The sequence below is a fragment of the Protopterus annectens genome, chromosome 1.part1, assembly GCF_019279795.1.
Source record: "Protopterus annectens isolate FY-2018-M chromosome 1.part1, PAN1.0, whole genome shotgun sequence".
Taxonomy (NCBI): domain Eukaryota; kingdom Metazoa; phylum Chordata; order Ceratodontiformes; family Protopteridae; genus Protopterus; species Protopterus annectens.
Window position 1 is genome coordinate 1,052,790,123 of NC_056726.1, and position 17,787 is coordinate 1,052,807,909.

The window sequence follows — 17,787 nt, forward strand, 5'->3', positions numbered from 1 at the left end:
GGGTGGGTGGGGTCCTGGTAGTTTAAACTAGGCTCACCTTGAGACAATTCAGTTTTTTGTTCATCCCAGTCATCTCTAGGTCTAGTGTCCCCTTTGTTATTAAACTTCAATCTATTTGAAAGTGGGTAAGCAACCTCCCTAGGTTTAGGATAACTCCCTTTTTATTTGTTTTTATTTGTACTCAATCAAATTCCTGTCAATTTTCCTCTATTCTCTCTCAAAAATTTCATTACATTTTTGGTCAACAGTGACCCTATTAACCATATATTGCTTGCAGTATTCATCTACTTTAAATAAAAAATCTTCTGTAATTTTCCTATTGACAATTTCTATCTGCTTAAAACCATCTCTTAAAATAGACTCATTGTTCTTAACGATGGCTTGCATTACCTCAAAACCAGCTCTATCAAAAATATGTAACAAATTTTGGTGAAAAATGGAACCATCAACAACATTGTTGGGAAATTTCCAAAGCCTAAGACCCTTAGGCACAATTCCCAATTTTAAGCATTTATTAAGATAAATATAAGCATTTGCAAAAAAATCAACGTTGTCAGCATATGTTGCATTACTACACACAGACAAATTTACAGTGTTAACGGCTACAAAATCAAAGTGTCTTTCAAGCCACACATTAAAGTACTAGAATTCATAGTTAAGTTAATATTAAAACAATCACCTTGTAAAGTAGTTTGTTTAGAAGTCCCAGCTTGAAAGTTAACTTCACTCTGTTCATCCACTCCAGCTGGACTTCTAGGTGTTTCTTCAAACTCTAAATCACCATTGTCTGCCCTATTTTGCCTTACAGAACTCTCAAGGCAGTTCTTAGCAGCCAGTGTAACACTAAAGGCTGTTTGCAAAGCTTCTCGATTACCAGGAAGTGAATGCATGGATCCACCCTCCGGCGCTGATGGACAGGAAGGAGTCAGCAGCTCTAAAAGTTGAGACAAATGACTGCTAAAGAGTTTTTAGCTCTCCAGCTTCACTGTTACTGTGTGCCATAAGAACTGGAGCAGTCACAAACCCCCAAAAAACAGAACTAAGTAAACGTGAATCAGATAGGGGTACCCTCAGTCACTAAAACACTCAGAACACTCCAAAGACTGAGGATTCAAACAACTCCAGTAGATGTACAGCCACAAATAATCCCAAACGAATAAAAGGCAGGCACTTCTGGTATTTAACGCCACTAGTTTATTATGTATGTTTTCGTCAAAGCACTTCATCAGAAATGAACACCAGAACTAAAATCACACCTCTATTTATATCTAAAATCAAACTGAATAATTGGTAAACTCAAAGCTATTAACAACTTAAGGAATATTTAAAGAGACAGGACAAAAAGAAGCATATTAGACTCCATGCAAACACAGCACTGAAGCAAATTGTCATGTGTTCTCATTTAAAAACATTTATAAAACTGTAATCATAAACCTTATTATCCTAAATATTACTAACATTTCTAATAATTTTATTAAAATTGTAAAACCAATTTTTTTAAAAACGTATATAAATATTGCACAATCTATACATTACAATCTTGTTGGCCTTAACTTCAGGACAGGTAAAAGGGAAACATTCTCATTTAATCCAGGTTCCCTGCAGGCTTCAAGGATAACCTGTCAATATAACTCACGGTACTCAATTCGTGTCTCCTACTGACCACCTCTTACATCACAGGAAATTTCTTCTAACACATAAAAAGAAAAAAACAACCTGGTCACAAACTAAAGTGTGTTTATATAAGACATTGTTAACATTTTGGTTATGAATGTCCCTAGTGTGCTCATATATTCGTTTTACTAATATAAAAAGTGGGACAGAACTCACACTTAGGTATATATACCACACCCATGGTGTCACATGAGGAATGGCTAGTCACAGCTATGCATTTGCTATGCACTTCTACAGTCACCGCTTCCCCTTGTGCTGTCAGAGGACACTAGGGGCATCTACCACATTTGTATGTCTCTAATTTATAATGATTAGTCCTACTTGAAAAGTTTCTTTCTATCAAAATTTTAATATTCAGACCCTTTCTAAAAGTACAAATGAGGGAAGTATCCATAACTCCTCAGATACTCCTAAGATACATTCAGTTACTACTACATACATAGGCTACATAAGCTTCAGATCAGTGCCATTAGTCTCATTACATTACTAAAATCCTATTACCTTTCTTATCTCTAGTCACTCCTTCACCTTAATTTAATCATACTAGTAGCTTTGCTGAACTGTTTGCTCACTCCTTAAGCTCCCCTGCCCTTTACCTGTTTTAATTCTTTCTTTTCTACTTTCCAACTAGTTTAACTAAACTCGCTTGAAACAATATATGTATTACACTGTGTATAACTTGTTCTGTTCTTTACATTGTGATATTTATGATATACCTATCCACCCTATGCCTATGAGATGAATGCACTACCCCAGTAAATAAATGTAAAATAAGTAAATAAATACATAAGTGAAACTGTAATACTTATGACTTAACGTCAAGGATCTTGATTGCTATAACCTCATGTTGATAGTTTCTGCTTTGGAAAATCTGTTGGATTTGAATGGTGTATCTAGGTGGTAGACTGATAAATTACTCCTGGTTTTGGGAAACATTTTTAGCACATGGGTTTCAGATTTTACTTGCTTTTCATTAGTTATTTTTCTTCCTTGATTAATACTTAATAAAAAGAGCTTAGCTTGGCTGTGTCATCTGATAAGACTTGGTCTGTATATACATTCACTCAGTGTTTGACTCTGCTGGAGTTTTAAAATCAGGAAATAAGCCAGGGAAGTAATTTAATCTTTATTTCTTTCTTTGTGTCTGCACGTAAGTTGACTAACTGATACAGCCTTTTAGTGCTGCTTTCTGTGGTGTCTGTTCTGTTTATCCATTTTATTTTCTGTGCTGAGAGTTCTGTTGCCCTGAAGATTTTCCCACACACCTGTCCAGTCCCTGTTGTGTTTTTAAACTTGGTTGCTTTTCAACTACCACCCCTTACTGTAAATGTGGCATTAGGATCACCTCAGAGTCTCATCTCATCCACTCAACCTACTGAGGACTGAAAGATCTAATGGGGGAGGCCTTCCCCTTAGACTTGTAAAGCCTGAGTTAGAGTCTGTTTCATAACAGTCCACTCAGCAAACACTGCAATATTCAAAGTGTTAAACCCTTCTATCTAGCTTACTTGTAAATTTTGTAACATCTTGGACTAGACTACCAGTTGCTGCTGAGCCTGGGAACTGTTTTCCCAGGAATCAGTTTGGGAGTAATAATCCTGTTTTGCTCCTGGTGAGAGAAAGAGCAGAGGGACATTATTTCTTGACCTTCCTAGAGACTATCAGTCATTGGAAAGTGTCAAATTTGCTTCTTAGGAGACAGCTTTGGATTAATGCTTCTACTCTGCTCCTTGGGAGAAGTAGCAGAGGGTCATTGATTACTGCTGGTCCTTGATTGGGCACTCTGTACTGGACTTCATTGAAAATGCTGGGCAACCTTGCTTTTGATTGTCAAGGCATTATGCTTTTATATTTGTGCATTATTTGCAGAGACTTTTAAGAACTCTTAAGTGCAGCTGTTTTTGTCACTGTAGTTGACTGTTGAGCTGAACCAAGATACATCCACAGATAAATAATTACATCACATTGCTGTGTTGCACTTTATTTTGAAATACACCAGTGCTGTTGTTATATGTGTGTATTATTTGCACTCTTACCTATTTAAAAGTGTTTTTTTTTTGCCACTGTAATCAGTTGTTGAGTGTGACACCCATGCACTGGCCCAGTAATCAAGGAGCCTCAATCCTCACCACTAGCACCAGTGAGAGGCGTTCTTATTGGGGGGATAACAAGTACACACACAGTAAAGTACACTTTCCTTTAAGAACATACAGAGATCATAGTCAGTCTAGGGCTGGTGTCTCCTTTTCTCTCCAAATCCCCAATAAGACTCCCCACTGGCACAGCTATATGGTACAGATCTCAGCCTAGTGGTCAAGCCAAAATCTCTAGCACCCTCTCTGTACAACCAGTGCTTCATGTTCCTGCCCAAGTAGCTGACACACACACTTTTAGATATAAGTTATATACAAACACACAGACACTTCTGTTTAAGGCTTGCACAGGTTCTCCAGCTATGCCCCCTTCTCTCCAGACTATAAGGTAGAAATCACTGCCACCAATCACTAATATCAGCTGCTATAAGGCCCTTCCCAAAGGATGACCAATTTCACTGTGTAATATTACTGTTGTCCAAATAGTAAGTGTGACTGAGCAGCAAGACTAATGGAGTGGCTTGGAGAGTATCACCAAATACATGCAATGTACTCTAAGAGCTTAAATTATCTCTACAAAAAACAGCCACAGTTGAAAGGTTTAAAAATATTTAATAATAATAAAAACACAATATAAATCTCATCAATTCAACACAGTGCTAATCAAGAGTTCAGAGATCACAGGAAATGTTTAAAACAATATTGTAGGATAGTCTGACATAAATATAGAAAACAGCTAGGCTAATCTGGCTATATTTCTAACACTAAGAGAAATACTAAGTTCTAAATACTACTTACAAAGCAAAGCAAGTGCCTGGTGAGTTGTTGTCCAATCTTAACAAAATTGAAAATGTTCAATCTTTCTCTCAGAGAAAGTCTTAAATTGACATACACATTACTGCTGAGTCATTTCACATTACATAATTTCTGACACCTTTGCTGAAGTTTCCCAGGCTCACTGAACTCAACATTTAACATTTGTTTGTAATCTTGCACCTATCAGGATCCACAGCAATAAAGGATATTTTACATATAAAACCTAGTAATTAACCCTTGTCCTAAGACAATAGGAAGGATTTCTTAGTCCAGACATCATGTCTCTGAGCTTGAGATCAAACAGTCATAAAATGCTTTCCTTATCAACATTCGTCCAGCAGAGTGCACTGTAGTTGCATTTTTGAAGCTCAGAACATAACACAATTTTCTTACATTTGTTATACAAAACTGTGGATCATATTAATATTAACAATGACATAGAATTATTTACATAATTATATCGAGCTAGGCTGTCAGCCTTCACATTGAGTTTCTGCATTTCTGCTTTATTCTAAGAGCTGGTCATTTGGTTTACTGTTTGACTGAGTTATTTACTGCACTTGAGTTTCATTTTGGTGGTTCTAAATTAGAAGAGTTAGGTTTGCCTTCTGGTGACAGCAGAGTGTAGCCTGGTCTCTTCTGTGCTGAAAATCACTGAGGAAACCTTAGAGTGTGTTTGTCATGATTTGCAGTGGGTTATTTTGCTTTCTTTCCATCCACTGTATAGACACGGGTAATTAGAATCTCAATTTCCCTATAAAAACTATTCAAAGAGTTTCTGAAGACATAGTTGCTCTACAAGCACCAGGTTTCTTGAAGATGGGCTTTACTCCATGACATTAGACTAAGATTGTACTTATTACTCTACTATCACCCTATCAAATCTATTTTCCCTCACAGGGTTTAGACAAAGAAGGGCGTAGAATTCTTTAATTCCACTCCTCTTCTAACCTACAACATTTATGCCTGAAACCATGGATGGGCAGTTTCCTACTATTTCTGTAGCCAGCTTGGTATAAATGGGCATCCTGAGACAATGTAGACATTGTCTTATGTTTTCAGACAACCACCCAGTTCTCAAACAATCTAATACAGTACGTGAGATATGTACATATACACTTTCTCTGGACAAAGGTTCTTACTTACAGCCACTAGAATTACCAAATAGGTTGTCAGAAACACACACTACTACATAATACCTGCCACACATACTACAGGACAAACACATAGACCCACATATGCTGAGGGTCTCAAAAGTAATCTACCCAAACCAAAACCTCAAAGGCCTCCATGATGCCGTAATTACAATAAGTACTATTGTCAACCTCAAAAACACACTACCAAAGCAACATCCATTATGACACAGTCATCCTCAAGTCTCAGTCTGTCTGTATATAAGCCCATGAAGCAGACCACCACACAATCCAATATTTTGATCATAGGAGACTCTATTGTGAGGCACACTGTTGTCCCACTCACTAGCCTGAGTAAAAAGATGGAAACAGTCAGTTGTCTATTAGAGGTCAAGATCCTCCAGATCACGCATGTACTCAAGTCATTCAACTACAAGTATAAGCATGACTCAGTCATAGTCCATGTGGGAATAATTGACCTGAGACACACCTTCCTGAGCTATATGAAGAAACACAGTACAAAGGATTTGTCCAGATAAAATCACCTTAACTAGCAGATCTTAGAAACTGTGTTTCTGATACCCTCCCTGTGGAAGGAATAAAGACACCTTGTGGAAGTTCCAAGTAGTTTATCTAGTCAAGTAAGTGGATGGATGAGTGTTCTTGTTCTAATACATTGCATTCAGCAGGTCGGTTATTTAAAGGCTGATGCAGACAATGGTGGGAGGGTCCAGGAGAGCTGATTGGAAGAAAATCTGTGAGATCAGTAAATAAGGAGCCAATCCCAAAGCTTAGAATTTAGCCCCTTATTTTAATATTCCTGACAGACCCCTTGTGGGTTTACCAACTCAGCAGCCTGTAAAACCTCATTCTTAGTTACAAGTTTTTTATTTTTATTTTTAACAATCAAAACATGACAACACACCATAAGCTACCACTATAGAATTATATTTAAGAAAACAATCCCACCTGTGCTTCATCAGGTCCATCTAATAGAGTAGTTTACACTTTGATCATTGAAAATGCCTGCTTTTACAAGCATATCACCGGACTTTATTAGCCTCTTATATAAGACACGTGATGTGAGAGGTTCTATCTGGCTCTGTGGAGCTCATATTCCTTGGGGCTAATTATGAAAGCTTCATTACATAACTTTTTCCAGTCTGACTTGTCTTTACATTTTGATATATAGTGTTGAGATAATCAATACTGTCAAAAATCATAATTCCCCCCTTTATCTGGTTTCATCACTCTTAAGGTTTTATCACCCTATAACTTTTATAAGGTTTACTTTTTGTATTTAGGAACCGTTCACAAGGATGGGAGGGGAGGAGCATTGGAAAACAGACCTGAATATTATGATCTGCTTTGATAGGTCAAGTTGAATGTTTCAATATCTCCTGGACTGAATGATAATATTTCTGTAGCTTCTGTATTATTGGCAAGAGCATCTAAGTTGTAATTATTTATTTATGTAACTATATGGTTAGTTTGCACTGTATTTGCATTGATTGTTTTTAATTATTTATAAGTTTTTTAAAATGTGATTATTCATGACATAGATTGGTTAAAGGACTGTTTGGTATATCAGGATAATACACGGATTTTTACATTTGATATGTTCCTTTAGGATTCATGACTTATTAATCACTTGTTAACGTGTAATTAATCAATTATATATAAAGAAGCTTGTTTTAGTGTTTGAATTGTTCTGATGAAGTCCCTATGTAGTGTGGAATGAAAGTGCTTAACTTTTGTTTATTAAAAATATTTTGAATCCTAGCTAGTCTTTGGTTGCTTGGGTTGGCAAGATATACCCACTGCCTAGTAACATAGGTAGGCCCAGTACAGCGTACATCATTTGTGAAGTGTCTAGCAAGCTTCTTAGAAAAAATATACTGTGAGAAGAAATCAGAGATTACTTTTCCTGTCAGGACTGAAAGTCTAGGTTCTGAAATAGATTTCTGACAAAGAGGGGAGTTTATTGACTGTTCTGAACAGAGTCTACAAAACAAGGCAGTCTTCCAAGTAGGGAAAGATATGGAATCCTTGTAAACTGCAAAAGCAATCACTGGTGATACACACATTGTGAACACTCTGACTGCTGTGGACAAACCAAAGGGTAAAGAAGAAAACTGAAAATAAGAACCAGAAACCAAAAATCTTAAAAAGCATCTAAATTTTCTATGAATAGGTATATGGTGCTATGCATCTTTTAGAATGAAAGTTACCACAAAACTGAGAGGATCAATCAATATTTATGGCAGCAAAAGATAGATTACTGGATTTAGAGGATGACCATTGTAGGGTTAGTGTTGTGAGTTGAAGAGAATTCTATTGATAAGTAGTAGCATAATTGCATAAAGGGATCGGTATGTTACAATTAGCAGGTATCGGGGAAGTAGGGCTCAAGAAGGAAATGAGTTGCACAGCTTAAGGAGCTTTAGCGCTGCTGGAATCTGAAAGCTGACAGAGGGTAGGTAGGAAATATAATTTTCCATGAAGGAAGAGAGCTAGGCTATCCTTGTATCTTCTCTGGAATATAAGGAATGGGGGGGGGTAAAAGACTAGAGTATGTGAATGTAGGTAAATAGGAAGAAGTCGGGGTTTATTTGGGAAAAATAAAAGATACAATGTACAACAGATAGCTGATGTTAGGGAGGGGTGTGACTATGAATGTATACAGTGCAAAGCAGTATGGGAGGGAGAAAGGTAGTTGGGAATGGTTCTAAAAGATTAAATGGATGTTGGAAGTGTTGTATGACAGCAGTCAGGTTGTTTGGAAAGATTATTGAACAGGAGTCACAGGAGTAAAGTGTGAACAGAATCCTTTTCCTTTTTGATTTTCCAGTAACAATTTTATTACTCTCTGGGAAAGAATGTTTACAATGATGGGAGAGAAAAAAAGGTGGGTATAATTTTGAGGATAGGAGTTCATTCTTATGTTTGGGAAGAAAGAATGCCACTACCATTTATACCCATTCTGAATGATTCCCAGTATATAAGAATCTGAAGTAACGTTGCCACAGAGAAAGATACAGACGAAGATGCCTTGAAAGGCTTAGAGGGCTGCCAGGATGGAGAAGACTATGATGAGGGGAGAGTAGGGTAGTGTAGTCAGTCAGTTTACTTTGACTCTGATTGGGTATGATGTGCCCATACTTCCTTTTCTTAGAACTGCTCTGTCATTGGTTCTTGAAATATTGTTCTCCTGAATTTTGTTGTAATTGTTTAAAATGTTTCCTGCAAAATGCTCCAGGACTAGAAGGAAAAGTTTTCTGGTATTTTAAAATGGGGGACTGAAAAAATGCTTTAGTCCTTGGATCATTTTCCCCCTTATATCAAATCTCTCGAGTATATCTGCATATGTTGTGAAAACACTACATCTTTATCTAGGGTGGCATTGAGAATTTCAGATTTTACATCCTGAGGTATATTCTGAGTCTGTAAGTGTACAAACCTACATATGACTAATCCAGTTGCTGCAACCCTAGCTCCTGCAGCATCATGGGAGAATCTCAAAGAATGTTTGGTAACTTGAGTGGCAGAGAAAAGCATAGACGCTGCAACCCTAGCTCCTGCAGCATCATGAGAGAATTTCAAAAAATGTTTGGTAACTTGAGTGGCAGAGGAAAGCATAGACGCTGCAACCCTAGCTCCTGCAGCATCATGGGAGAATCTCAAAGAATGTTTGGTAACTTGAGTGGCAGAGGAAAGCATAGATGCTGCAACCCTAGCTCCTGCAGCATCATGGGAGAATCTCAAAGAATGTTTGGTAACTTGAGTGCCAGAGAAAAGCATAGACACTGCAACCCTAGCTCCTGCAGCATCATGGGAGAATCTCAAAAAATGTTTGGTAACTTGAGTGGCAGAGGAAAGCATAGACGCTGCAACCCTAGCTCCTGCAGCATCATGGGAGAATCTCAAAGAATGTTTGGTAACTTGAGTGGCAGAGGAAAGCATAGATGCTGCAACCCTAGCTCCTGCAGCATCATGGGAGAATCTCAAAGAATGTTTGGTAACTTGAGTGGCAGAGGAAAGCATAGAAAGAAATGAAGATTTGGCTTCTGAACTAAGTAAGTCAGCAACAGCCTTTTTCATGTCAGCTAAGTTTGTAGATACTGTAGGTATTTGGATGTATGAGCTTGACAACTCATATTTCTAAAGGATAAAGTCAAAGAGATATAAGTCTTATTTGTGAATCTCAAAGATTCTGCCATCCTTATAGATCCATAGATTCATAGATTCGTACTAGGCAAACTGCCCTTGTGGGTCATTTTAAGCCTAGCTAATTACCCCATCTCAGAATCAAACTCTGCATGTTGTATCTGTAAAATAAACACCATAACCATTACGCCAACCTCCCACCTCAGATGGGACTGGACTGGAAGCAGCCACATTTACATATGATGTACCTATGAGTTTGAGTTACTTGGTAAAGTTATTTGATTTTCTAAGAAGAGGAGCTTGATATACATGCATCATTAAAGGCATCTATAAGTGCTGCTACAACTGGGACTATATTCAGTGGCTTTTGGGTTTCTACTTGTAAGAAATCATAGTACCTCAACTGAGTCTCAGATATTTCCTTATGTTCTCATGTAGATAAGTCTTTCATCCTACAAATAGTTTCAGTGAAAGATAATTCCTCCCTAGGAGAATCTGAAGAAATATTTTCTTCAGATTCTGACTTCCAGTTTTCAGGACAAGAGAAATGGGAAGCAAAGATTAATTCAACCTCTTCAAAGTCAGAACCAGATTCTGAATCAGAAGGTGGCAGTACTTCTTTCTTTTAGAATGAATAGAGGAAGGAGAAGCAGTCTGTAGTGATTGAAAAGATTTAAACTATTCCTCTTTCACTTCTTTTGAAGTAGGACATCTCTCCACTGCCTCTAGTCCCATGCAAAGTATTTCTAACTTATAAATGCACATTATGTGTTTATTGTGCTTTATAAAAAAGGGGATGCAATATTTCTTTAAATTGGGAAAGGTAGTTTTTAATTATGGATGTGACTGAATTTAATGTATAAAAAGTGTGTGATTTTGAAATGATGTTATTCTGATGAAGTCAGAGTTACCACTGATGAAAGCGTTAAATCTTTGTACATTAAAGTGTCCCTAAAAGGTTGCATCTGCTGTTTTTTTTTTTTTTGTTTTATATATACTGTTTGAAATACTGTGTGCATACTTGCTACCCTCTCAGTGTACATCCCTCAATGTTGCTAGTGGTGAGGATTGAGGCTCCTTGACTACTGGTCCAGTGGTGGGTCATCATAGGAGTGCAGTTAGGTTGTCTTAGATTCTGCTTAGATCCAACAAGATATATTGTCCGGTCCTATTTTATTTCTGATAGTTATCAGAATGGAAGGTATAAAATAAGTTTTCCTGTTAACCTATACCACCTAAAACAAACATTTCGAAATATGGCAGTTGGTCTATACTTAGCAAAAAATATATACTTTGGGGTTTATGTGCATTATAATATAGTACTTACGGAAAGACAATGAATTCACTGACTATTATCACTGTAAAGAATACTTCTTACAATTTCATTGCTGTTTATACAGTTTTTATAGCTTTAATTCTTCACAAACTATTTACCTTTGTTTTAGCTTATTTTTCAGAAAATGCTCTGGAATATAATGTGTGTTGGCTGCTAGAGGTGTGACATTCCACGGCCTATAGGTGTTAATGAGTTAAAAGGGGAACATTTAAAAACCTTGGTGTGTTAACACTGAAAGATAAGAAGTCTATGTAATCATCTTGCTACAAAGTAAGATAGGTCCATAGTAATTATGAAAAGGCTATAATGAACTTTAGTGCAATAAACTGATGTAGCATTTTTACATCAGTCTTTACATCTACTCTTATAGATTCAGAGGTACTTACTATGCTATTCATCTGTGGGTATCTTAAGAAGCCTAGCTTCACACTCCCATGGTAGCTTTTAACCCTTATATTATGTGTACAAATAATCCAAAGATGAGCAGAACAAGGATATTTTGGAACATTTACATGCTGTCCCTATCCACGAGGGACAAGGGAGCTTAACTGGGTGCATTTGTGGTCATCCATCCATCTGTCCAATTCACATTTGAACAGTGTAAGAGAAGTTCTTTGCTTCATGTGGAGTAGAACACAGTTCCATAGAAGTTGTATTCTCTGTGATACATGCCCATACAACATGTTGTATTTATGCTGCAGAAAAGATTGAGATTATCCCAGAGTAGATTCATACTGGCACTGCAGACACAAAGTCCAGGATTTGATTCTCAAGTGCGGTAATTGGTGAGGCTTAAAATGGCACACAACGGCAGTTAGTCTAGTACTAATCTAAACCTATGAGTAAGATGATTTTTTGCACAGTACTTGATATTAGATCAGGCTGAAATATCACACCATTTATAATTATAGTTATCTTAATTTATGTTATTTTATTTTAATTTGTTTACTGGAGAGGAACACTGATCCAAGTGGACCATTTTCAGGCTCAGTACAAAATAAACCCACAACCTGATAAGTAAAATTCTTTTTCTTTCAGTTGTTCCCATTAGGGATCACGACAGTGGATCATCTGTTTCCATTTCTTCCTGTCCTCTGCATCTTTCTCTTTCACACCAACCACTTGCGTCTCCTCTTTCACCACATCCATAAACCTTATCTTAAGCCTTCTTTTTTTCCTAATATGCTTTTCCCAATATAGCCAGCATTTCTCCTCAGCACATGTCCAAACCAATGCAATCTTACCTCTCTGGCTTTGTCTCCAGACTGTCCAACCTGTGCTGACCCTCTAATATACTTATTCCTAATCCTGTCCACCCTCATCACACCCAGTGAAAATCTTAACATCTTTAACTCTTGCCACGTCCAGCTCTGACTCCTGCCTTTTTGTCAATGCCACTGTCTCCAACCCATATAACATAGCTGGTCTCACTACCCTCTTGTAGACCTTCCCTTTCACTCTTACTGGTACCTGTCTGTCACAAATCACTCCTGACACTCGTTTCCACCCACTATAACCTGCCTACACTCTCTTCTTCACCTCTCTTCCACACTCACCATTTCTGTAAACTGTTGATCCCAAGTACTTAAACTCATCCACCTTCGCCAACTCTACTCCCAGCATCCTCACCATTCCTCTATCCTCCCTCTCATTTGTATTGTTGCCTGCATATGTCATTTGGCAAACATTTTACACTGGATACATTTCCTGATGTAACTCTTCCAATTTATCCAGGCTTGTGACCAGCACAGAGAAATGCACTGAGATAAGGCCAGAGGGTGTGGGTACATGTTTGCTTATGGGTGTGCTAAGTAGAATAAGGTCGAAGATGGTATGAGGATTTTTTTATGATATCCATGCTTTTTTTTGTCACTGGAGGATTTTCAGGTGGCTTGTTTGAGGAAGTATGTCTTAAGCTGGGATCTGAAGTGTGAGATTTCTTTTAAGTGGGTAGGCAGAGCTTCCCAGGCCTCTGGGCTATGACTGAAAAACTGGTCATAGCAGATGAGTCAGTTCCTTGGCCTTATTAGGAAGATAGAGGCTTGGGAATAATGGTTATTAAGATGGCAAAAGGGGATTAATATATACAGCAATCCATATTCATATCACAAAAAGGAGTTCATACTGTCCTTAAGGATGTTAAACTTACTGGAGGGGGGGGTTGTGAAAGTCCCATTATGAAGCTTTGGAGTAGGTTTTTAGTTCCATTTTAGTCTATAGATTTATTAACTCATGAAGCCTTGATGTCTCTGTAAATAGGAACAAGGGAACTGAATTAATGGGACAGTTTCATCAAAGACACACTAGCAATCCCCTCTTCACTAACCGTTCTTAACAATTTACCAAACATCCAAGAGTTAATCATCAACTTCAAGTAAAATCTACATCCAACAGACTGTGAATGTTCCCATTTTTATAAATGGAGGAATTTGAGATAAACCTGCCATGCACATGGGATGGTACATTTGGCTTCCAGTAGAAGGAATATTGTATTATGGGCATCTGTTAGGCCTACTGTGTGCATTTTAGTGATATGAATTCACAGCACTGTTGGGTACAGCCATGCAGAACTTTGTGAAAAATAATTAAGTTACCATTTCATAATTATGTCATTTTAACTTCTGTCTCATTACTGTAAACTATTTCTCTATCATTTATCAACAAATCTTATACAATTTTGTATTTTGGTAGTTTTGCATCAATTAAAGATTTCATAGCAGAATGACATCACAAGATTTACTGCACTAACAAAATTAACACAGAATCTGGATGGAAAGATGTCAAAACTTTGGTGTCAAATGTTTTAAACTTACTTTGAGAAGTGTAACAGTTTTATGCAACATAATCTTGGCAATTAAAGATATTTTCATGAATTTTGAACCTATTTTTTAATCCGAGTGTTCAATATTGTTTTTGCCTAAGATGTTTATGAAATCAGTCAGTAAAAATAATATACATGTTTTTTTTTCTAGGTGCAGCCGTTGTCTCTGCACAATGTAAGTAATATAAAATTTGTCTTTTTACTTCTACATTCCATTAATGTATTCAAAATAACATAAAATGTGTAATTTCTTCTACTTTTCACTGATTTCTTAAACTCTGAGGCTGAATTCTAAAATAATTTATACTCTGAGCAAGTCACAGTTCAAAATTACAGCCATTCTGACAAGTTAAAGAGTGCTGCGTTTATGGGACCCAGAGTTGGAGTGGCACCATTTTCCATTTGTAGTGCATGGATTATGATCAACTTTTGTTCTTGTCTGACTAAATGAATGGGATTTGTGTTACCACAATATTTCCTTTACAGCCCATTGTGCACTTTATTTGCAGCTTCTTGGCATTTTTTACATTGCTTGCTACTGTTTACTGAAACTAATCTTCTTCATTCCTTGTATAGCAGGACTGATTTTATGTTTGCCTCCTCTGCATCTTGTTCTGTTTCACTATTCAATACGTGGCAGGAAATAGCTGTCTCAGGTTCTACAAAAGGTAAAATGTGGTTGACTCAGAAGGGTTCCCTGCTGGACAACATCATGCTGTTGTGTTTATGGGACCCAGAGATAAAAAAGTAAAACGTGGTTGATTCAGAAGGGCTCCATGCTGAAGCCAAAATTATGCTAAAGTTAAACCATACATGTTTAGTTATGTTCACTTAGGCAGGCACTCCAATACTGGAGCTGAATTGCCTAGTCATAGGGAGACCTTGCAAATTTAATGCTATTAGCTTACAAAGAACAATTACCAGAAAAATGGAAATCTAAATCTAAACAAGCTGCATCTCAGGAAAAGATTCAAAGATTCATGATTCAAAAAAAACTTTATTGTCATTTAGGAAAAACAAGTGCTACCCGAACAAAATTTCAAGTGTCATCTCTTTCAAAGGAAAAACACAAACACAAAAAGAGCACATATGATAGGTATTAATTAATAAACAATAGCTATATTACAAAAAGTAAAAGCCTAGGTAGCTGACACACATGCTTGTAGACTATTTATACACATTGGACAACATTGACTACTAGATGACTAACACATGAAACAATATTGCACATAAAAAGTGATTGGAATTGCACTTGAATGAGAATATATTAATCTTCAAATGTAATAAATAGAATTCCTGATGAAAAACTGAAAAGAATGGGAGAGTAACAATCTATAATAGTTTCGATACATCCAGATTTATTTCTGCATTAATGAGTCTTATTGCTGTTGGATAAAATGGTTCGTGAATCTGGAGGTCCTGCAGCGGACACTTCGTAACCTTCTACCAGATGCAAGTTTAGTGAAACAACATACGCTGGATGATGTGTCACTCAGTATTTTGCGGGATCTCTTTTCACATCTCATTTCAAAGAGCTCCTGTAAGGTAGTAAGACTAGTGTCCATGATCTTAGAGCTCCTGTAAGGTAGGAAGACTAGTGCCCATGATCTTAGAGCTCCTGTAAGGTAGGAAGACTAGTGCCCACGATCTTAGAGCTCCTGTAAGGTAGGAAGACTAGTGCCCACGATCTTAGAGCTCCTGTAAGGTAGGAAGACTAGTGCCCACGATCTTAGAGCTCCTATAAGGTAGGAAGACTAGTGTCCATGATCTTAGAGCTCCTGTAAGGTAGGAAGACTAGTGCCCACGATATTAGTGCTCCTGTAAGGTAGTAAGACTAGTGCCCACGATATTAGTGCTCCTGTAAGGTAGGAAGACTAGTGCCCACGATCTTAGAGCTCCTGTAAGGTAGGAAGACTAGTGCCCATGATCTTAGAGCTCCTATACGGTAGGAAGACTAGTGCCCACGATCTTAGAGCTCCTGTAAGGTAGGAAGACTAGTGCCCACGATCTTAGAGCTCCTATAAGGTAGAAAAAGCAGAAAAAAACACAACACAGAAAAGGAAGAACAACCACATTCAGGAGCCAGGAAACTGCAGATTTATTGTCTTCTGGTACCTCGGCTAAAAAAAGCCTTCACAGGAATAATTCATGACAATCAGCAGCATCTTTTTATATTGACTTCAATTAAATAATCAATTAACAAGTATAAAAGATTTAAAGAAACATCAACATTTACCATCAAGACATATTATAAAGTGAGATTCATCAACAAATTTAAACCTCTAGGTGCAAGAGTGCCAATGTTTAATATAAACCTACTTTCCAAGTTAAATAACCTCTGAGAAAAGTTATCATAACACTTAACATCTGGCTTAGCTAATACACAGAAAAAAAGTGAATCCAACACATCATTATGAACTGTGTTAAAGTGCTCAGAAATGGGACTATCCAACCAGCAATTCCTCACATCGCCAATGCGCTCCATAATACGTATTTTAATTTGACGTTTCATTTGGCCAATGTAACATTTCGGTGGTGTACATCCAAAACCCACAATATAAACAACCCCACAGGATTTACAATTAAATCTATCAGTTGAAGTGTATTTAACACCATTAATAAATTCACCTGATAGATTTTTCACCCTAGAACAGGCCTTACATTTCCCACACTTAAACATACCAGTGTTTTCACTCATAACTTTGGTATTATAGTTAAGGCTCAAAAGCTCTTTCAAATTCGGGTATCTTCCATATGAAAAAGTAACTTTATTAGGAAATAAATGTCCTATTTCATCACTACAACAGACTATGGGCCACAAAAAATCCACAACATTCTTCAACGTGTTAGAAAATGGAGAGTATTTTGTTACAAAGAATATTTTCTCATCCGTATTGTTATACCTATTCTCCATGTGTCTTTTAGAAAATTGTACAACATTACTCCTGACAAAATAATTTTTATTCCACACTCTAGTTTCACTTTTTTTAATCAGGTATTCAGAATACCCCCTAGCCAAGAGCCTACTCCTTATATCATAAAATTTCTCTAGCAGGAAACAACTTTCAGAGGTGTGCTCAAAGGTACGTTTAAACTCACCATATGGGAGAGCCTCAATTAAGTGGGTCAGATGTGCACTACTGGCATGTAAAAAAATATTGATTGCTGTTTCTTTCTTAAAAGGTCTAAACTTAACTTTATTCTGGATGTCCACATATAGTTGAATATCAAGAAACTGTATAACATTCAAATTCACTTTAAAAGTAAATTCCAAACCAAACTTATTACAATTTAAAGTGTCAATAAACTTTCCAAATTCCAAAATATTACCTCTACAAATGAAAATCAAATCATCGATGTACCTGCGATATAAAATAACAGACATAAGAAAAAATTCAAGAGTGTACATAAAGCTAGTTTCAAAGTAGGACATAAACAGAATAGCATATGTAGGGGCAAAATTTGCACCCATTGCTGTACCTTCTGTCTGTAAAAAAATCTTTTGTTCACATAAAAAATAATTGTGAGTGAGAGCAAATTCCAGTAACAATATAATGAAGGATGTCCGTGGTCCTTCACCTAAAATTTTACTAATCGCTTCTAAACCAAAAGGTGTCTTAATGCTGGTATATAACGCCTTAACATCAACTGTGGCCCAACAGTAATCTTTTTCCCATTGTAAATTTTTAACCAAGCCACAGTAGTCATTGGTATTTTGAATATGTGAAAGAACATTATTCAATTCTA

At 36.9% G+C, this 17,787-nt stretch overlaps 1 protein-coding gene across 1 annotated transcript in view; it reads left to right on the forward strand.

Moving 5' to 3' along the window:
• The window catches only part of LOC122808876, a 520,542-nt gene that overhangs the window by 274,185 nt on the left and 228,570 nt on the right, over positions 1-17,787 (forward strand). The window contains exon 3 of the mRNA XM_044079989.1: positions 14,192-14,215. Within this exon, the coding sequence (XP_043935924.1) occupies positions 14,192-14,215 (24 nt within the window). The remainder of the gene's footprint in view (positions 1-14,191; positions 14,216-17,787) is intronic.